Source organism: Carassius carassius, chromosome 6 (assembly GCF_963082965.1).
Source record: "Carassius carassius chromosome 6, fCarCar2.1, whole genome shotgun sequence".
NCBI classification, from domain to species: domain Eukaryota; kingdom Metazoa; phylum Chordata; class Actinopteri; order Cypriniformes; family Cyprinidae; genus Carassius; species Carassius carassius.
The window spans coordinates 4349824-4372669 of record NC_081760.1 but is presented as its reverse complement, the minus strand read 5'-3'; the positions used below and the strand labels follow the sequence as shown (position 1 = coordinate 4372669).

The 22846-nt window shown below is 38.1% G+C and overlaps 1 protein-coding gene across 8 annotated transcripts in view; it reads left to right on the top strand.

Annotated features, from left to right (window-relative positions):
* pcm1 (pericentriolar material 1) overlaps nt 1-22846 on the top strand; it is a 50244-nt gene that overhangs the window by 14167 nt on the left and 13231 nt on the right. For 6 of the 8 annotated variants that reach the window (XM_059551993.1, XM_059551992.1, XM_059551994.1 and 3 more), the window contains exons 3-20: nt 1942-2187; nt 2458-2757; nt 4479-4649; nt 5877-5996; nt 11895-12072; nt 12152-12261; nt 15929-16175; nt 16330-16480; nt 16604-16798; nt 17640-17803; nt 18494-18735; nt 19186-19304; nt 19440-19569; nt 19687-19848; nt 20842-21005; nt 21112-21303; nt 21386-21635; nt 22622-22767. In XM_059551993.1, coding sequence (XP_059407976.1) covers nt 1942-2187; nt 2458-2757; nt 4479-4649; nt 5877-5996; nt 11895-12072; nt 12152-12261; nt 15929-16175; nt 16330-16480; nt 16604-16798; nt 17640-17803; nt 18494-18735; nt 19186-19304; nt 19440-19569; nt 19687-19848; nt 20842-21005; nt 21112-21303; nt 21386-21635; nt 22622-22767 — 3287 coding nt within the window. The remainder of the gene's footprint in view (nt 1-1941; nt 2188-2457; nt 2758-4478; nt 4650-5876; nt 5997-11894; nt 12073-12151; nt 12262-15928; nt 16176-16329; nt 16481-16603; nt 16799-17639; nt 17804-18493; nt 18736-19185; nt 19305-19439; nt 19570-19686; nt 19849-20841; nt 21006-21111; nt 21304-21385; nt 21636-22621; nt 22768-22846) is intronic. The other 2 variants (XM_059551991.1, XM_059551996.1) reach the window with 2 other exon arrangements.

The window sequence follows — 22846 nt, the reverse complement described above, 5'->3', positions numbered from 1 at the left end:
GAGACTGTGTGAATCAGGCCTTCATGGTAGAATATAGGCTAGGAAACCACTGCTAAAGGCAACAAGCAGAAGAGACTTGTTTGGGCTAAAAAACACAAGGAATGGACATCAGACCAGTGGTAATCTGTGCTTTGGTCTGATGAGTCCAAATTTGGATGGACTCTACATGCCTGGTTCCCACCGTGAAGCATGGAGGAGGTGGTGTGATGGTGTGGGGGTGCTTTGCTGGTGACACTGTTGGGGATTTATTCAAAATTGAAGGCATACTGAACCAGCATGGCTACCACAGTATCTTGCAGCGTCATGCTATTCCATCCGGTTTGCGTTTAGTTGGACCATCATTTATTTTTCAACAGGACAATGACCCCAAACACACCTTCAGTCTGTGTAAGGGCTATTTGACCAAGAAGGAGAGTGATGGGGTGCTGCGCCAGATGACCTGGCCTCCACAGTCACCGGACCTGAACCCAATCGAGATGGTTTAGGGGTGAGCTGGACCGCAGACAGAAGGCAAAAAGGCCAACAAGTGCAAAGCATCTCTCGGGGAACTCCTTCAAGACTGTTGGAAGACCATTTCAGGTGACTACCTCTTGAAGCTCATCAAGAGAATGCCAAGAGTGTGCAAAGCAGTAATCAAAGCAAAAGGTGGCTACTTTGAAGAACCTAGAATATGACATATTTTCAGTTGTTTCACACTTTTTTGTTATGTATATAATTCCACATGTGTTAATTCATAGTTTTGATGCCTTCAGTGTGACTCTACAATTTTCATAGTCATGAAAATAAAGAAAAATCTTTGAATAAGGGGGTGTGTCCAAACTTTTGGTCTGTACTGTATATATATATTTATATATATATATATATATATATATATATATATATATATATATATATATATATATTTTTTTTTTTACATGATATGATATCAAAACAATGAACAAATGTTGTGTTTGTGGACTAAACCGAAGCGGATCAGTAGCGGACTGAAAACACGTCCTGTGTGAAAGCACAATGAATCCGTGCTGCGGACTGCATATGCACTGCAGGCAGATTATGCATATATAATATCTATTTTATGCAAGTGCTGTCGGGCTAAAATTGTCGCCAAAGGCGGCAACACGAGCAATTTGTTCCAGCACCTTAGCCGCAAGCACGTCTTGTAATATCAACCAGTAGAAAATGCATTGTAAGCCTGATTATGCATGAAAAAAAAAAACGTCATAAACCGGTATAATTTAGAAAAAAAATGGTATATACATTTTTGGTCAAACCGCCCAGCACTAGCGTGGTCACTTGAGTGACCGGTGGTTTGCCGCTGCTGACAGTGCCATCGCGCTAGGTGGGTGTGTCTTCAGCAACTAGCTCCTGCCTTTTGCCCATTTTCGATGGTCCGGCGCTGCTAATATGGCAACGGCCTGCTCTGCACACTTTAAGCTTCAAAAATGCACTTCAGGAGTCTACGGGTGAAGTCACGGACACTACGTCCATGTTTTTATACAGTCTGTGGTTTTGTATCACTAGTGCAGTGTCCGTTCTCAGAGCATACAAGCCTTGCCCGTGTGAGGTGCTGCTTCTGGCTTGCGCTGGTCTGTAGTTAATTAAAGGTTTATTCATGCTGAATGTGTCACCTTGGGTTAATGGTTCTCGACATAATAAAATGCAAAAAGACAGACACAAAGAGATTCCTGCCTTGACACGACAGTTGTCATGTCGCACCTCACTGCAACAGCTAAAGTCTCGCTGCCCTCAGATTCAGCTGCGTTTGCCTAATTGGGAATTAAGTCCAGATTTTAGGACTCTTCAATCTATATGTATGCATTCTATATATGAGAGCTGTTGTGCAGCTCATGCTCAGTTGATTGATCAATTAAGCTTTAACAAAACCTTATTAAACTGTGCTATCATTTATGGTTTGCAAATGTTGATTTGCCATTCTTTCAGGATTGGGGAGTGCAGCAGAAGAAGGCCAACCGCTCCTCTGAGAAGAACAGGAAGAAGTTTTCTGCTATGTCAGAGAGCCGGCTAACCAATGACATTTCTCCAGAGTCCACTCCTGGAGCAGGACGACGGAGGGCACGTACACCCCATTCCTTCCCTCATGTGAAGTACAGTACTCAAATGTCTGTGCCTGACCAGGCTGAGCTCGATAGACTCCGGCAGGTCATAAACTTCACCGATCTGGATGAGGTGAGTGGTGCTTTATAATTAGGATTAGGTTTTTAACACGCTTCATTTGACTTGCTTTATCTGACTGAAGATTTCAACTTGTTACTGTTTCAAGACTGACAGTGCATGGATTTAGGAAATGGTTCTGAAGCAAATCCTCAGAAGCTAGCCCTTTACACTCAAATAGTCACTATCAAATAGATCACTTTCAAATTCAAGCCAGCTTTAAAGTAAATTTAAATGTCAGAGACATTCTTTGGTAAACCAAAATATCACTTTTCATCCCAACAGAGAAGTATTGGCAGTGATTCTCAAGGCCGTGTCACTGCAGCCAACAATCAGAGACAGCTGTCTACCGAGGCCAAGAAACCTTTCAACTTCCTGCCAATTCACCTCAACACTAACAAAGGCAAAGAGCCCACTGCATCCACCTCTTCAACACCTCGGGGCAAGGAACCCAAGAAACAGAGTCCTGGGAAAGAGTTGTTTGCCCCAGTTCCTGCTGTGTTTAAAGAGCCTTTTAGTCTGGACAGTACCCATCAGTTCACATCAGAGGATGAAAAAGCAGAGCTTAGCATTGACAGCAGTCAGGTAATAAAGAGTTTAGTATCTTTATAATGTCTCTATGTGTGTACATGTGCATTTGCAGGACTCCAGACTCTCTTCTGGGAATTAAAAATAAAGATCATTTTAATAAAACAAATTACTATTGTTTTGCGTCGATAAGTGCAGTTTCTAATAACATTTCTTGGTAATATACATTTGACAGTAAAGCAAAGATGGTAGACAGAAAAGATGGGAAGCATGCATAAACCGTGCAAAACCAAATTTTTACATAGAAAATATTTTCTACTCTTGTTAAATGTACATATTATACAGTCATATATTATGTCATATTATGTCATATTATACAGAACTGACTGACAACTTCAATGATTATAAAAAGAACACTCTTTTTGTGTGATTCAGTCGCTAATTGAAGAAAAGTTTGTTTTTCAAGGCACTTTTCTTACTTCATACACAAAAAATAGCAAAACATGAAATTTGATATTCTATAATACTGATTTTATAATTTCAAAATATAAAACAAAAAGTACAAATTAATGACTAATAATGTTGCGTTTTTGAGCCCATAAGTCATGGCTTCAAACCATGACTCATGATTTTGTAGCGTTCCAGGCAAGTCGTGCCAAACTTCCTGAGCGCATGGAATTGTAGCTAGATTATTAGTTTTATTGCAACGTTATATTGTCCTAAAATCTATTTTTTTTTTACGTGTACCACTTATAAACACTGCATCCGTATGCAATATTATCTGTAGGGGCTGCCATTGTTGTTTCGTGGGCTATGTGATGTCAGAGCTCGGAACTCTGAGTACATCGATCTAGTACGAGTTCACGGTTGGGAAGTAACGGGTTTGACTGCTGTTCCAGTGCACTTTCACGGCTAGAAGGTTGGAAATATACGGGTTGCCTGGAATGCGGCATAAGCCAATAAGTGCTCCTCTGCTGCCATGTACTGCTTATATTGGTACTTTGGTAAACAAACAAGTGTTTGTTTACTACAAAGTATGTTTTGCTGGAAATAGCTGTGTTAAAAGCTTGAAAGTCAATGGAAAGTGCTTAATATTCCCTCCTGAAAAAGTTTGTACAAACCCTGAAATTAATAATGTATTAACATTTGAAATTTTGCCGTTGGATGTTTCACAACGCAGTGGTTGCACCAGTGCAATCGCTTACAAAATTTAGTCGCACCGGCAGATAAAGGGGTCACAGTCTGGAGCCATGATTTCTCATTTGTTCCAAAATAGTTTTCTAATGAGAAATATTTTAGTCTGGCTATTTTGATGCACCATTAACAATCTAGATTTTTTTAAACCCCTAACAAGTGTTTTCTCCCTTATTAGTCTGAAACCATCAAGTTGCAAGAATTATTAAAACTAACTATTATAACGCTGCCTATTCGGAATAGCAAGGAGACTGTTTGTAAAAGGCTTTAGAATGATCTGCTTTTTTAATAATAAAAGTAAGATCTTCGCTTCGCTCATTAGAACATTCTCCCCTGTTGTTGCTGAGCAAAAACTGGAGCACAGATGTGTCAGTGAGTGCTCAGATTTAGGCCAGTTTAAAAATATGCCACTGTCCGTGTGAGAGCTCTTCCTTGGTCTCTTTCTCTTCTCTTCTCTGTTTCTCGTTGCATTTCCTTCTATCTTTTCCATCTATTTCTCAGTCTGCTTGTCTTTATTTGTTCATTTTTTTTCTTTCTCTGCTTGAGCATCTCTGTTCACTCACTCAGCTTATTTCTCCATTCAGGTGGTCAGTAAACTGGTCCAAATTCGTGAATACATTGGGAAGGCCACATCCATGAGAGACGACCTGGTGGAAAAGAACGATGTGCCTGCAAATGTGGAACGTCTCTCTCTCCTCATCACTCACCTGAAAGAACAGGAGAAGTCTTACCTGCGTTTTCTTCAGAAGATGCTGGTCAGTATTTCAACATGTTTTTTATATGCACTTTAATGACATTTATACACCATGACTTTTCTTTTAGGCTGTATGAATTGTTCAGAGGAATATAATTTAATACAATTTCAGGCACTGTATGCTTTTCAATGGCTGATGGTATTATAATTATACATCTAACATACTTATGCAAATTATCTTAAACTTCAAATAGTTCTAATGTAATGTCTTTGCTTTTTAAGGTGTAAACTTTATTTGTGAATAAGCGTGATCTGCTAACCTGCAAGACTGTTCAAGTTCTAGTCTCTGCTGCCTAAATATCCATAATATGACTGTCAAAGTTAATGAGTTTGACTAAATTTAATGGCGTATTATTTATATGATGTTGTCACAGAGACAGGTGTGATTTCTGAAGACCTCTATTTCAGTGAAATCTGTCAGGTAGAGGCATTTGTGGTATTCTGAAAAAAGAGGACATTTAAACTCAACAAGTATGAAATATCAATCATGAGGGAATCATCTTAATTTGTCCACGAATGATTAAGAATGCCATAAGAGCACTGCAACAGCAAATTAGCTGCAAAAACAAGATTAAATCCAAGTGTGGGGAAAATTGCAGGTTTACATATTTCAATGTTTGCATTTGTTTCAGAATAATTCAGTTTGAGAAATATGGAATCTGATGTTTTAAAACTGCATTTGTATAGAAGCATTTAGTCAAACGAGTACAGTGCATTGCTGCTGAAAGAGTGCCATCCACACAAAATTGTTGAAAACAATAATTGCACATTTTATTATAATTTTCTCTCCTTTAAAATAAAGCATTAACACGTTAACTACAAAAGACTGAGATTCATTTTGATTAATTGATTACAGATCTATTGTCAGATTGCACAAAACTGATCAGCAGTCTGTTAATAACCTGAATCATTCCCCATATATGCAGTGTTAGGCTTTGTTCCTAGTGGCATAGGCTTGATAAATGTAGAGCCCAAATCTAGGGCATGTCATCTTTCTTCCCCTCAGCTTGTTTTTGTTCTTCAGTGTGACCTCACTTGCAGTAGCTGTGCATATGTTTTTTTTTTTAATGTAAAGCTCAATATAAAATGCGTATTTTCCAGGCCCTTTGTATTAAGCTGTTGCCTTTAATCTCTGTATAAATACACAAATGTAGCAGTATTAGCAAGTGTCTGCACCTTCTGAATTGGGTCTGTTCTGAGCCCTGCCCCTCCTGCCTACGCTTTACAGGCGAGGGAAAATGAGGATGATGATGAAGGTGCCAAGGTGGACTCTGCAGTGGGTTCAGGCTCAGTGGCCGAGAGCACATCTTTGAACCTGGAGCCGCGCTCCGAAGCCTCCAGTGCCACTGTGAGTACTCACAAAGGCCCCTCCTCTGCTCTTGATGCCTGAACTGAACATTGATCAGAATGTAATGAGCATGCAAGGTGAAGTCTAGAGCTCATGCTTTGTAAGCTTATGCTCCTGACCCTCTAAACAGATGGGAGATTTGTTTTATGTTTATATATTTAGCTCATTTGACCCTTTTTTTGTCATTGAATGTAATTGAATTAGTTTTATAGAATTGGCTAATTTTTTGTATGAATGAATGGCTAATTGTGACATTAATGCAACACAGCATTGACTTGTATGTACAGATTATATATCATATTAGAATATGCTTTGGTGAGATATAGACTGCTGGAAGAAATTTGATGTTGACTCACTTCCATGGAACTGCTTGATGATGATATTTGAAGCTTATGCAGCTCAACAGGTTATTCTTGGTAGATGCTGCCTTTTACTTTCTTTTTATCCTTTATTCAGAGACGATACCGTTCTTAGATGCTCACTGGCTAATTATCTACTGCAGGTCGCCGATAGTCTAATAACGTGTTCAGGAAAGTAAATGTCCTTGGTATTAGAGTTCATCTGAGGATAAAGCAACCACACCTCACAAGGAAAAGAGAGCTTCATGGCACTTTTCCACTTTGTTATGGCTCGGCTTGGGTTTCTTTTCCACTGCAGTTAGTACTGCTTCAAAGTGAGTGGGATTATAAACTAGTTGCGCCACCTCTACTACTGTGATTCGTGTCTTGTGTCGCAAATCCAATAATGCTGGAAGTGAAGATTCTCTCTGACCATAAAACTCAGCTGCCTGTAGCTTTCCAGTTACCCTTCAGACCTTGATTAGCTTGTTCAGGTGTGTTTAATTAGGGTTGAAGTAAACTCTGCAGGGCTGTGGTTCTCCAGGACCGACATTTGCCACCCCCGGTTTACAGTTTCAGTACAAAGCACCTCGTGCTCGCCCCGTCAGATGCTCTGAGAGAAAGGCTGCGTGTGAGGCTGACAGAGACGCACTGTTTAATGTGTTTGAGATGTGCTGTTTTCCTTAATGTATAACTTGCATTTCACAGGTATATTTTTTATCTGTTTATGTAAAAAAAAAAAAGGGCAAGAAAAAATATTTCCATTTTCCTGTCAGAAATAGCGCTAAACAGACTTCATTGAGAACAAGTGCTGCAGCACACATGCGCGCCAAACAGACAAACAGACAGCTCAATGAAATAGGAGCACAGTAACTCTGACTAAAATATACATTTTGCTGAAATATTTGTAGCTGCACAATAAATGACACATTTTTAAACCTACAAGTAAGCGTATTTGTATGATAGCTCTAACTGTAAGGTGTAATAGGGTAATCAAAATAGCCTTTTTACTAAGTCTGTGATTTTTTTATTTAAATTTTTAGTTTAGTAACTACTGATTTAAAAGGATTGTCTTTGTTTTAAGATTACAATGTTATAGTGTTGTCACGATACTAAAATTATTGTTTCGATACCGATACCAAGTCAAGAATTGCGATTTCGATACTTTTTCTGAAAAGGAAAAATACACTCTCAAATATCATTGCTGTGCTTTATTTTAAAACCGGGACAACATTCTAATCATATAACACACTAATCAAATGAACATATTTTGAAAAGTCAGCTGCCTACCCCCTAATTATCATCGGCACTCCATCCTAAATCACCGCCCTTCACCAGGCTCCCGACAGGAGTGGGTGCGTGAGAGAGGAGGGACGCTGGATAAGTCAGGGCTGGCGGCATGTGATGGGGCACACCTGGGGCCTCATTTATAAAGCGTGCGTACGCACAAAACGGGGCTGGAAACGTACGTACGCCAGTTCCCACGCAAAGGTTGTGATCTATAAAAAACAAACTTGACGGGAGAATGTGCGCACCTTTAAGCAAACTTTGAGCCGTGCGTACGCACATTCTGGAGACAAAGGGAATTGGCGACACCGATGGTGAGGTCGTGAACTGAAGTTAGATTGTAGAAAATAAATGTGAGAAGAACGATTATAAGAATGAATGACATTTAATTTTCACTCCATTTCATACGTTATATCCACATTATCATGAAGATTAAATCCAACAGTGTTATTTGTGCCGATTGTTTTAGGCTATATACATCTAGTAAAATCCAAACGTAATTCAAAATGTATTAAAAGTAAAATAAAATAATAATCAGCGCTGCCTTACAGTCACATTGTCCACAACGGGAGCACAGGAGGACATGGCGCGATACATGTGATAGCCTACAGAATAGCATGAAATACCCTTTTATTAGAGAACTGCAGAACACAGTGTAAAAAGGAAATATTTTCCTTAATGTACATAGCCTATATCATAAAATGTCAAAGTCTGCAAATACAGTCATGAAGCACAATCGCTACTCATCATCGGTCCTAACTATTACGGTGTTCATTACAAAACCGTCAAGAAGCATGTGTTCACTATAACATTTTCGTCTTAAATTTTCGCCCACAAATTAATTAAGTGATTTTGTCAAGGTGTTAACGATCAGTCTATTTGCTAGAAACATATAAATTCTCCGGTGACCCGGGTATGTAATGCTTCATGATGGCACTCCTGGCACTGTTGGAGGATTACGCTAATGGCAGAATAAGGAGAGAACGAGTTTTCAGGGACCATGATGATTTCCTGGCCCATGATGATGACTGGCTAATAAGCCGATTTAGATTCCCTAGAGCTGTGCTCTTGGATCTATGTGCTGAATTGGGTCCAGTATTAGAGAGGGCAACACGCCGGAACCATGCCATCCCAGTCCATCCCAGTCCAAATACAAGTCCTCACCACTCTGGGGTTCTTGGCAACCGGCTGTTTCCAGCGGGAATTGGCAGACAGGTAAATTAATAATATAAAAAAACTATAAGTAATCCTCAAATTTGTCTCTAAGACCTTTTTGTATATGAAATAATTCTATTGGAATCTATCATCTCACCCTATAGGTCTGGTATATCACAGCCGTCCCTGAGTGCCATAATATCTGTCGTTTTAAATGGTATACTTAATACACACATATTTTGCATACTGTAAGCACATGTAAATAAAACTTTTTGAAAATCAATATTGCTATTTATATAGGTATATAGCCTAATAAAACACAAATGTAATATGTTGGTAAAAAAAAAATTTGTATACCTTCAGGTCGGACCATTTTTTCTTTAATTCTGCAACTGTCCGTTCTGTCCCACTGACACAATTGACGGCAGAAGCAATACTTTGCCACTCGCACTGCTTCTTTTTATTAGTGACCCCACTGCTGTGGCCACCAAATAACACAGTTTTCCGAGCCTCCACCTCCCCTACAAGTGTTTCAATCTCAGTATCTGAGAAATTACGTTTTTTTCCTCTTTTCTCACCTGTCGCCATTATTAAAATTAGGCTAACAGAAATGCACGTTTTCACTTTCTTGGATTAATTAATTGGCGGGTCGCATGCCAGTTTTCCAGGTATATATGGGATTCCACTCTCATTTACATGCTGATCAGCAATCATGAGGTGATTTGCATTGACTATTTATGGTTAAAAATGGGCGTGTACAGGGCGGGATATGAGGCTGGTTCACGTACGCACATCTGCGGGTGATCTGTGATTTATAAAGGGAACATTGCTTACAGGTGTGCGTACGCACGGTTTTATAAATCGGAATATTTTTTGGCGTACGCCATTTTTGGCTTTTGGGCGCACGTAAACTTTTAGTAAAGATCCTACGCATAGTTTTATAAATGAGACCCCTGATGTGAATGGAGCCTCATCACCGCCGCTGTTTAAAAGCCCAACGCGCCTCTCCTCCAGAGACCAGTCTCTTCCCCGTGCATGCACACTGGTGTCCTCGTGGGTCCAGGAAGGGTGCACTGAGGGACTCCAGCGCCATTAGAGACGTGAGCTGCCAGACCCGCGGTCCGGACAAGAACCGCACCTGTTTATACGGCCCTGCGGCCAGGATGCCAGGCCGTCGATTCCCGTTAAGCGCCGCGGCCAGTGAGAAGGATGCCGCAGCTGGAAGAAGCCATCTCGCTGTAATGTTTGTCACAGGACAGCTGCAGCTTCTTTGCTGCGTTTTGAGGAGAAAAAACATAGACGCCCATGGGGAGGCACAAGAAGCGTGCGTTGCATACACCAACATGAAATACATCTCTTAATAACCTGGAACGCAGTCATTCTTTGAAGTATCAATACTAATTAATTTAGGAATTGTGACATTTTTAATTTCCGAGAATCGCGACACTTTTGAAGTATTGATGCACCGTGCAACCATACAATGTTACAGTGTTACAATGTAATGTGATTTTAACCCTTTTTTTGCACAAATATATGCTTACATGCTTATATTCACTTATATTATTTAATCCAAATACAAAATACTTAGATATATAGGCTACCATATACTGCAAATCAGCCAAAAAAGTAGAGTGTGAGTAGAGGGTCCTCACAATTGTGTGGTAATGTCATCTTTTGGCTCATTTCCACTGAGCGGTACGGTTCAGTACAGTACTATACGGTACGCAATTATTTCCGTTTCCACTGTTAGAAGTTATGAATGATATCAAAAAAGCTAACTGTACCGTACCACTTTTTGGTACCCTTCCGTTGGGTTACCTAGCACAGCAAAGGGTACCAAAAGGGTTGGAGCTAAACTCATTGCAGAACGTTGATTGGTTGACTAGAATCTTCACTTTTGCGTGATATAAGCTTCTCCTTCACTCGTTCCAATTTGCTTTCCATGAATGTTGGGCTTATTTACAGCAGAGTGTGCACACACACAAAAAAAGAAACCTGTTTTTTTTTTATATTTTATATTTTAACACAGACAAAAGCATTTCTCAATATGCGTTCTTGTCTGTTCTTGTGGACTTGTGAAAGGTCATTGCCCAAACACCCACGTAATTTTCTAAATATAACTGTTATTGTCAAAAAATATTGTTTTAAGAGTTTTTCAGGTGAGAATGTAATTGTTTAAAACTTAAATCTGCGGCTTATTTATAAATATAGTGCCTATTTGAAAATTTGCTATGCCGATTTCGGAGCTCTAGGCGATCACGGGCGTTCAGTGCTTATGTATTTGCTGAGAGCAGCCTTAGCTCGGCTAGTCCTTCTGACATTTTTCGCTAGCTCTGATGTCTCTATATTGATTAAACATGAGATACAAGGATCATTTTAGGTTGGCTATATTTAACAGGCATTCGAGGCCTCGTGAATCCATTATTTATTCCTGGTCATATTGTTTTGGCTGACCACAAAGTTATGTTTAACTTTATATATTTAATTTTAACCTCACCATAGTACAACGCTGCAGCATACGTTTGACTGAACTGTTTGCTTTTGTCTTTATTTCCACTTATATGAGCCTCTTATATTTTGTACTTATACTTTTATAATAGCTATTATCATTCAGTAAAACTTACGTATAACAAAAAAAGGCAAAGTTTTTCTTATTGTCGCTGTTCATTGTCGATCGATACTTTCTGTCATAGACCACGCCTACCAAGTAAAGGTACTATTGGTAGTGGAAATGCAAGCCTAATCAGGGTTACCCGTACGGAATCGTACTGTACTGAACTGTACTGTACTGTATCGTACCGCTTGGTTGAAACAAGCCATTTGTAACAGTTTCGAATCAGCACAATTCACACCAACAATGTTCAATACTTCACAGAAAACCAAATTATTTCCAAGGCATAAAATCAGTTTACAAGATGAGCTAATGTAAGATACATCTTTGCATACATACTTGAAAATGACAGCTTGGCTGGTGGTGATCCTTGTTGTTGGCCTAGGCCTTAGCTGACTGTAATGTCTCTATAACAACCTGCAGCCTCAGCATGTTGTTGCTATTGCATAGTTCCACAGGTTGATAGTAGTAATTTCATCTAATAATGTCTTTATCTTTCCTTCTCAGGGCCATGGGTTATGTGGAGAGCAGAAAGAAGAGCTAGAGAATATGCGAAAGCAGCATGATCTACTGAAAAAGATGCTGGAACAGCAGGAACAACTGAGAGCACTACAAGGCCGTCAGGCAGCACTACTGGCCATGCAGCAAAGCGCTGAACAAGCCATAGCAGTGATGGATGACACTGGTGCGGGGAACAAACTTACTTCATGCTACTTGAAATTAGACTTGTTCCCATTTTTATTAACATTGTTCATGTGTTACAGTTGTTACAGAGACTACTGGAAGTGTGTCTGGCAGAAGCATTACCTCAGAGCTCAATGATGAACTCAACGATCTTATCCAGCGTTTTCATAACCAGCTCCATGATTCACAGGTACATACGCACCTAACCAGACAAATATTTCTTTATAAATTTATGTATAATTTATTTTCTTTGCAATATAACAAATAAAAGACTAGAATTTATAATATGAAACTTTTTTTTTTTATAAAATTATATTGACAGAGTATACAGTTGTAATATATTCCATTTTATTTCATGCAATGAAACATGATTTCATTGTCGTAATTTTGGCTTAATTCCTAAAATATGACGCTAATCTTTTTTTTTTTTTTTTTTTGAGAAGGAAAAACTGACAAAAATGCTCAACTCACGACGATCTTGCGCTGGCCGCTTTGTAGGCTATTTAAAAAACAAACAGACTTGAATTTAACAAACATAAAATGTTCCAATAGTATTTCTGAATTAAATTAATAAAGAATCAAAACGAAATATGACAACTTTGCCATTAAAAACCAAAACTAAACTATTATAATGGCAGCAACAGCAGCTGTGTAATGAGGACAGCGACACGGGCAGAGAAATCTGATTAGCCCCGGGCCGGGCCGTGTAAGGCTCTATATTAGTTCCCTTGTTTCAATTAAAAGCCCATATAAGTACCTACCTACTTTTTCCGTGGGAGGTAGCAAAATCTGACATGGTAGCAGAGATGGACAGAACACCGGCCCGCAGCGTGAAGTGCAGTGTGAGTACAGGCCAGTGGGGTAAGGGGGACAGTGCCAGAGGGTAGTGCGGCCAATAACTAGAACTGTGGACATTATCATTTTTTTAAATAAAAATATAAAATAGGTAATTGTTATAAATATTCAGTTTTAGCACATAATGTGTTTTAAGACTAATATTCATATCTGAATTAATCTGTTCTAATCTTAATTAATCTGTAAACTTAAAAAAAATAAAAAGCTATGAATGTTCATGTTCTAAAAATAGAAATGTCCTAGGCTCCTACAGCCTTAGCAGTTGATAATAGATGGACTGTTAATGAGTGCCGTCATTCTGTTATGTTATATTAATGTGTTTCAGCAATCATACAAACATCAATTGGCTTGGGTTAGGATAAACCTTTCTCTAATGTATTAAACAGTTTAACATGAAACTACTAATTGAATAATACCCAGCGATTATCGATGTAACAATGCACCAACAAGCTTGACTACAAGACTTTGTATAATGCATATTAACCCTCTGGAGTCTAAGGGTATTTTTGGGGCCTGGAGAAGTTTTGTCATGCCCTGACATTTGTGCTTTTTTCAGTTTCTTATAAATATCTAAATGGGTAAAGTCTAATCTCACTGTAATCAGCACAAACTGGGCTATAATAATATGTGAAATTATTGTACGTACATGATTGTGATTTTGAGAAAAAAAATGTTATGCGTGGTTAGTGAAAAACAAAAAATGTTAAATCAATTGAATAAGGCAATAAAACACATAAAGAACAATGGTTCCCGGGACTTTTGAGAACTGGAGCTTGTAGCCTAGAATTTTTCTTTCTAAATTATGTGAAAATCATCTTGTTTACTCACTTTACTCACAGAAAACAATATATTGATTTAAATTTTCTAAGACACTTTTTGTTGGTAAAAGTCATATGCGAGTGGGCGTTAACTATCATGAAAATCATTGTGATTTACACCTGAGAAGACAAAGGCCTGCATAATGAGCTGCATAATGAGCCTCTCAGTCATCTGTGCCACTGAGAAGAAGGAGTTACAAGAAAGAATGTGAAGACAAAATAAATCTATATAATTTTCTGTTTGTAGTTTATTTAGAATATATTTAATTATCCCACAACATAATTTAATATCCACTTGGGGGAGCAGTTAAACAGTTTATCAGGAACAATCAAAGCTGACTTTCAAACTAATTGTTGCATCATTACTCCAGTCACACAATCCTTCAGAAATCATTTTAACAATCTTATTTTCTACAAAAAAAGTATTGTTATTATTATTATCATTATTATTATTATTATTAATGTTGAAAAGAGCTGAGAATATTCTTTCAGGTTTTTTAGGAGGGATAAATTAAAAGAACACCATTTTTTGTTACATTTGTTACAGTTACATTTATTTGTTACATTTATATTATTTACATCAAGCTTTTGAATGGTATAGTAGTGTATATTGTTATTGAAACTTCATAATGTTTCACTTGATTATACATTTAGTCAGGAATTATAGTTTGGAAAAAGTCTTTGGAAAGAGTCTAATTAGTAAAATGTTTACACATTATGTGAACTAGTACAAGTATATAAATAAATAAAAAGAGACTTACTCATGTTTATGATCTCTGCTGAATAAAGTGCTCCATTCTTTTTTTCCTGAGGAAATCCATTTCTCAAATCCTCAACCACATCACATCTTTTTGGGGTGAATTATGTCTTATTCCTCTCATCGCGAAGCAAACAGTAAAATAAAAACTTGAAGAACAGTCTCGCTGCTTTTTCTTTGTAAATGAAGATCAGCGCAGACAAAGGCTGCAAACAGCACACCTTGTTTGTTATCTTTATTTTATAAGTGCACAAAGTTTTGTTATTATGTCTGTATCCAAAAAAAAGTAGACCCTTTACAGATTCGATTGATGTATTGCTCTTATCTGTACGATTAAAACTGAAAGTGTAATTTAAGTTCTTTTCGGGGTTATCAGGAGAAAATGACTCATAACGCGTATCCGCGTTAATCGACTCCATAGGGTTAAAGTAGTGACCTTCCTTAAACAGTATTCATGGACATTTGGTCCTCTTAGACGAACAAAAAAATTATTCAAATTGTGAATGGATTATGTCGAGAAACTGTGCAAAAGGCGATCCACAGCTGATTTTGACAGTTGAGTGGAAATGACTGAGCTGGCTTTTTTAAAACCAGGAAGTAGCCGTGCATATGGTCAATTTGCATCTCATTCACAGCTTCTGGTGTATTTGTTTTGTGCAGATGTTTTACGTAGTATAGTTTCACAAAACTAAAGTCAGAGCATTCTGTTTTGTTTTAAAAAAAATGAATTATACAATCTCTAATTTAATTATAGAGTTCCTGTAGCTCAATTGGTAGAGTACTGCTTTATCAAGCATAAAGTTGGGGGTTCGATTCCCCGGGAGCACATGATAGGTAAAAATTGATAGCCTGAATGCACTAAGTCGCTTTGGATAAAAGCGTCTGCTAAATGTATAAATTTAATTTAATTTAATTTAGATTAAAAATATGCTCATGCTGCATGTATACAGCATCTTTGTCTGGATTGTGATGTTTATATCCCTTTCTGTGAAATCAGGTGTTTAAGGTTAGTCAGAATCCACTCATTTTTTTTTTATTAGTAGAATTAATAATGAACTGATTTAATTAATTTTTATTTTCAAATAGTTAGTTATACAGTAGTTTCCTTTTTTTTTTTTTTTGCTATGGTACTGAAACTGGTTCTGAAAACCATTTGTTGTAATGTATAATTAAGAGCTCATATTAAAGAGCTTATGTTTTTAGTTAAATCATGGCCATAAACTGTATGTTTTTAAATACTTCTGGAGAGAGAATTATGTTACTTAGAGCTTGATCCTTGTCTTTTATTTTTGCCATAATTAAATTGACAATGTCCTGAAAAGTCCTCAAAATCCTGGAAAATGATCACTGAAAAAGTGTGGGAGGTTTTTTGTTTTTTTTGTTTTTCCTAAATAAAACTAACTACTAAATGTCTGTTTCTCTTTCAGTCCCAGACGGTCCCTGACAACCGACGACAGGCAGAATGTCTCTCTCTTTCAAGAGAGGTGTACCGATCACGCACTACCCATAATTCCAGGAGTCAGTTGCCCTCCTCTGCCCCACTAACTACTGCATCAACTTCCACCAGCACTAAACTCACCAAACTACAGGAGCTACAGGACAAAAAGCAGACCATGGACAAGATCCTTCAGGAACTCCACTCCCTTAGAGACCAGACCCTTAACAACAGTTCCTGTAAGCCCCCCTTACACACCACATCCAGCCCCTTCTCTTTAGAAAGATTCAAATTTAAATTTTTTGCAATATATTTGGTGTTGTGTTAGATGCATAGATGCAGTTGAGGGAAAAGTATGGTTATTGATTAAATGATGTGTTTATGTTTTTTCAGGTCAGAGTGTCAGTCAGCGTGGTGCACGCATGGGCCTGTCACAGCGTCCGTCTGTATTGGGTAGAGAGGGAAATGGGCCACGTCCAGTGAGGCAGGACTCTTCCTCCTCTTACACACAGATAAATGATAACCATCCTGCTGATAAACTCAGGTTACTCTGTTCATCCCATTTGATCTAACTTTCTGTCTTTAACGCTTGTACCAAACTGATGTGTTTAATTGTTAACTTTTAGCAGTGCAGTGTGTTTGAAGTCTGTTTTGTCACTCAATGCAGGAAACTGAAGGAGGTGCACAAGCGTTTGAATGAATTAAGAGAGCTTGTTCAGTATTATGAACAGACATCAGATATGGTGGTGGACACAGTAAACGAGAATGTGAAGGAGGACGATGAGGAAACAGAGGACGGTTCACTCTTTGAGGCCATGTTTGATTCAGAGCAGGAGAACCATGAACCAGTCACCAATATCAGGTACAGAATAGTCACTTCAGTATAAAAATTGTGTGTACACTAAGGCTGCTCGATTATGGCAAAAATCATAATCAAGATTATTTGAGCCAATATTGTAATCATGATTAACATATGAGGGGGCCATATGACCAAAACATTTTATGAGTGATTTATTTAAAGATAGTTATATATATCAAATATGTATGATATCTACATTGTAGAGACCAGCAGAATTTCAAACAAACAAAAAGTCTTCAAAATTATTGAAAATAATTAAACTGTCAGTAATAAAAAAAGGCAAAGGACAAATACAATAGAATAAAAAGATACAAATGAAACAAACTGTGATTTTAATGTTTTTTTTTAAGCGAAGTCTCAAGCAGTTTACTGCCTACTACAGAAATTAATAATCAAATGTAAAATGTCTTCACTGTAAGAATTAAACTTTTGTTTCTTATTAAAGCTACAAAAATCCTTCACTCAAGAGTAGTGTGTGATTTTTAAATTTGTCTTTTGTTGTTTGGTTAATAACTGCACACAGCGGCAGCAGGAAAATAACTGTCACTTTAAACTGTCACTTTAAGAGCCGCACGTTTCCTATTTACCGTTACGTGCGTATTTTTATTCTCAACTCTTTACGTTCGTATGAAATAGTCTCCTCTTTTAAATGTAAAATTAGGTCAGGTAACATGCCAAACCATTTCCAGTCGCATTTCAGTGTGGGTGATTCAATCGTGACTATTTATCATCTTCTCAAATCTGTGTGATTTAAAGGATACAATGTTGCCTCTGTTTCTGTGAGAATTGTCCTGAGAATTGAAGGAAAGTGAAAATAACTAACTATCCTTTTTTATTTTTGTAGAAATCCAGCCCAACCACAGACTCCAAGTAACTGGATAGACATGAACAGTTTGACAAAAGCTCATGGTGCCTCCAATAATAGAGATGGCCGTCTGAACACAGAATGTGAAATCAATAACCGCTCCGCAGCCAATCTCCACAGTCTCAACGTCCCTTCAGTCATAGGTCAGACCTTGCAATCTTTCAAATCTATAAATATTCACCATTGTGCAGTTTCTGTCAACATAGTCAGTCTTCTTACAAAGTTATTAATCTAAAATAAAAATAAAAACATTCTGTGCTAACAAAATTATCAACTAGAGACCTGCACTCCCGCTGGACTACCGTGAGACCCACGGGACCCAACAGAGTCCAGCATGGGACAACACTTGATGGGCTAGTACGGGTGCAGGCGGGTAGACAGTCACGTATGTGTGGGATTTGGGAGAATAAAATGATTCATGGAACTCCTGTAAACAACCCTTTACGCAAACCTTGGTGATCCATTGGCTAGTGCATTTTTTTTGTTTAGTCGCCAGACTGATAATTATTTTACACATACATATTCACATATATATATATATATGAATAATATTAGCTGTCATTCCCCCAGTCACTGCTTTCCTCTGTCAGGTGACAGGGAACTAACTACCGCAAGGAATGTAAAGGGCTGAAGAAGAGAGAGAAAAAGAAACCCTTAAAAATCTTTTTTTGTGAACCACCTAAAGTTACAAATAATGGTGCTGGTGATAGCAATCAGGTGGTGAATGTTGATCAACAGCCGAATAGAAGGCATACAGTTTTCAGAGAGAGTGGTTTAAAGACTCAAAGTGGCTCTTCACAATTCAAATTTTTTTTTTTGCATTATCATATTAGAATGCCAGTTCAGCCGGGACAGGCCTTACGATGGTGTTAAAGATGAGGATGATGATGAGGCACAGGAGGATGATGATGGGGCAAGAGGAGGAGGAGGAGGAGGAGGCAGAGGCAGTGACGGTTCAGGGTCCAGTCGTAGAAGCAGTCTAGTTGGTGATGCAGATTATGCTGAGAAAGTCCAACGTCTTCAAACTGCCAAACAGAAACTCAGACAACTTCAAGAACTTGTGGCCATGGTGCAGGTGAGAGTCTGGAGTAACGAGGGTAATTTGAGGTTATGGTCATTCATAATGCAGAGCTGCCAATCTTAAACCAAACTGCTGAGAACATCACATCTGTCAAGAAGCAGCTAAAACACACCTTTTCTGCAAGCACTTAACCTCCCTATACACTTAAATCAATGCACTTACACAAACACAAAAAAGAAGTCTTCTCTAGCTTGCTTCCTAATCCAGTTGTCTCTTATTAAACCTGGCAATGTATACAATGAACATTCCTGGCCCTTTTGTAAGTTGTTTTGGATAAAAGCATCTGCTAATTGCATACATTTATATGTCAATGCAAATATGTTGTGAGTGTAGCTTGTATAAGCAAACAGTTTTTCAGATTCTTCCGACTGCTTTTTCGTTATTATGCTTTCTTTTGTCAGCCTGTTAAAGACATGTTCTCTGGATCTGTTATTGTTATTGTAGAGTGATGATACAGATGGTACTACAGCTAATGAGGATGAGGGTTTGAAGCAACAACCCAATAACACCCGAGCAACAGCTCCCAAAATCCAGAGAGACATCGTCCTTTCTGAGAAGTCCAGGTTTGTTTATGTTCCTCATATGGAAATTAGATCTCTGCTTGCATTTATAGTTCATGATGTGTTGTTTGTAAACATGCTTTGTTTAATATCATGTTTTTACAAATGTACTGTGTATGTATAATATCTGTTTTTCAGAGAAAAATTGTATGAGGAGAAACTCAAGCAGCAGCAGCAAGAGCTAAATCAGCTCCATGAAGAGAGACAGAGACTGATGGAGATTCAGGGCAAGATACAAGACTTACAATGGGTCTGTCCTGACCTTCAGGTACTTCACACATCTGCACTTTTTTTACACACAATTTACAGTTGCTTACTATCATAGACACACAAACAACTACTGAGATGGAGTCTTAATTTTTTTTATCACATTGTGTTCTGTCAGTCGTCTTTGAGTAGTAGTGTCAGCGGTCAGATGAGGAAGATTCCTGCAGCAGCCTCTACCCCTGCTACTGTACCGTTACACTCCTCTTCCTCAACTAAAGCCAACACTAGTGGCCTCAAACCCACTACTGAGCCTCCTCCAGTTACTGTCACTGACAATGAGGTAAGTGTTTAATCGAAATACCAGTTTTGCTTCCTTTTATATATCAGGTGGAGTTTTCGAGGTATAATTCACCCAAAAATGGAAATTGTCATATTTTACTTACCCTCATGTCATTCAAAACCTATGAGACTTTTGTTTGTCTTTGAAACACAAAGTAAAACATTTTTAATGATACCTGAGAGATTTCTGCCCCTCGACTGAAAGTCCATTTCACCAAAATGTTTAAGATTTGAAATGTTCATAAAGAAAAAAATCAATCAAAAATAATCAATCAAAATAATCAATTTGAATAAAACACTTTAAAAATAAAACTTCTGAAGACACAGTTGCTTTATATGATGAACAGATTAAATTAGTTTGGGGCAGTTGTGGCCTAATGGTTACAGAGTTGAACTTGTAACCCGAAGGGTCACAGGAGTTGTAGGTGGAGGGGGAGTGAATGAGCAGCACTCTCTTCCACTCCTCAATACCCATAGCTGAAGTGCCCTTGAGCATGGCACAGAACCCCCAATTGCCCCCCGAACGCTGGAAAAAATAGCTGCACACTCCTTTGGGTGTGTTCATGGTCTGTGTGTGTGTGTGTGTGTGTGTTCCCTACTCACTGCTGTGTGTGTGCACTTGGATGGGTTAAATGCAGAGCACAAATTCCGATTATGGGTTACCATACTTGGCAAATGTCACGACTTTCACTTTTTTTCACTTTCAAATATACTTGCATAAAATTATTGATCAGTGCACATCAGATATAATCAATGGCAGCTCAGTCTTACTTGCGTGACATGCAAGAGCAAACCTCACTGTTTTTTGAATGTCAATCAAGTACATTTGATCTTCCATGTACTATATATACATTTAGATTTCATTAGAGGGACAAAAATCCTTTGGGTTTCTTTAAAAATATCTACATGAGGGTGAGTAAGTTATTGGGATCTGTTTGCAGAAAGGGAAAGAAGCCCAAGTTTAAATGTTTTGTCTATGTTTTATTTGTATTAGCTCTGGTCAGAGATGCGAAGGCATCAGATGTTGCGTGAGGAGTTGAGACAGAGGCGGAAACATTTGGAGAGTCTGATGGCAGAGCAGCAGAGGAGAAACACAATCAACGATTCTCCTTTCAGGAGTGATACACATGAGACCCAGTCGTACAGCCGTGATGAAAGGTGACACATGGCTTTGACAACTCATGGCTTAGAGTTTTAAAAATTTGTTTTATAAATATGCTAAAAGGATTTAATTTGTAAGGTGCTAATTATAATTTTCCATCAGAACTGTGGCCACCTGGGGTGGTTCGACACAGTGTCCCCTTGGTGATGATGATGATGATGATTACTCCTCTGAGGTGGGGGCTGAGGAAAATATTGACATTGAACATGATGAGGGAGAGGAGTCCAGTTCCACCAATGAGATGCATACTTGCACACAAAAACAACGCAACTATAGCAGGAATAACAGAGATGGGTAAATATACAGGCACACAATTAGCTATACAATGTAACTACATCAAACCCATCAATTATCAACTGTCTTTTCAATTCTAAAGTCTGAAAATTCAAAGGGAAATTAACAGAAGTCCTTCCCCCGGTGGATCAAGAGGTCGTCCTCGTCAGCATCCACAGAATGAGAGAGGAAGTTCCAATAAATCCAAACGGCAGGAGAATCTACGATGGGCGGCTGATCTGTCTCCCTCTGAGGGTGATGCAACAGCACACTGGCAGGAGCAGATCACACACCTTCAGAAACAGCTCAACTTCAGCACTACTATGTGCCAAACTTTGCTACAGGATCAACAGGTCAGAGAGTGTGCAACATTAGGGATGCATCGATGTATCGGCTGAGTGATTAAAAACAGCTAAAGATCACAGCCGAATATATTTTGACTATCAAAAAGTGGTTGAAGAAATGTGTAAGACTGCAGTTGTCTCTTTTGAAGAATTTAGGGCTGAGAAATTTGACACATTAACACGGTCTCATAAAAAAAAAAAAAAAATAGCACCCTAATTGATGCAGGTTCTATTTGTATTGTATTATTACAATATAAGACATATCTTTTAATGTGCTAAAAAATATATATTTTTAAATAAGTGACAGGGGCATGGTCAGATTTTCCAGCTTTTTTGTCTCTAGCTGATCACATGCCTGATTTAACAAAATTCAAATAATAAATGCCGTATTGACGCTCTTAAATGTGGTGCCTCGGTTCAAGTGGCAGCGCGAGTCTCTTATACAACTGATAGCATGTGATGTAAATGAACATCAGAAGGTATGTTGAAAGATTCAGAACAACCTTCCGAAATGTATCATGTCTCATGCAATCACTCGATCAGTGTTTCAACCGTGGAAAGACATCAATAAAACAGCTTATCTTCGTTACTTAACATTGCATTTACATCAGATAAGTTATCCAGTGTTCACTGTTGGTTAGTTAGCTATACAAACACTAAGCTTATTTACTGTTAGTTATATATATGTATGTTTGAATAAATCTGTCACAAAGACAAGTTTTTAAGGAAACTGCCTTATTTGCAATTGTAAAGAATATATTAACTTACCAAATCACAGGGTTTCCTGTATAGTTTACAGCATTAGTTGAGAGAGATTTGTTCTAGAGAAAACAATACTATCGCTATCAGCAAAATAACATTTGAACAATGGGCTATTGGTATAGAAATTTAGAATCAGTGCATCCCTAATATAAATTTTTTTTTATTTATCAATTTTTTTCCACTGTGTTTTTTTCCTTACTAACAGCCTTTTTATTCCCCACTCTCATCTCTAGACTCTTTCATACATGCTGCAGGATCTGCTCACAGGTCCCTGTGGTGTTGTGCCCAATAATGTGACCTCTCCTCAAATCCCTCTCATCATGCACCAACTAAACCAGTGTTATACACAACTGGCTTGGCAGCAGAACAATGTCAATCGGTATGTCTTTAGACTTTAACAATCTAAATATCAATCAGAAGAATGTGTTTATGTCAGATATTAAGTGTAAGAAATTAGG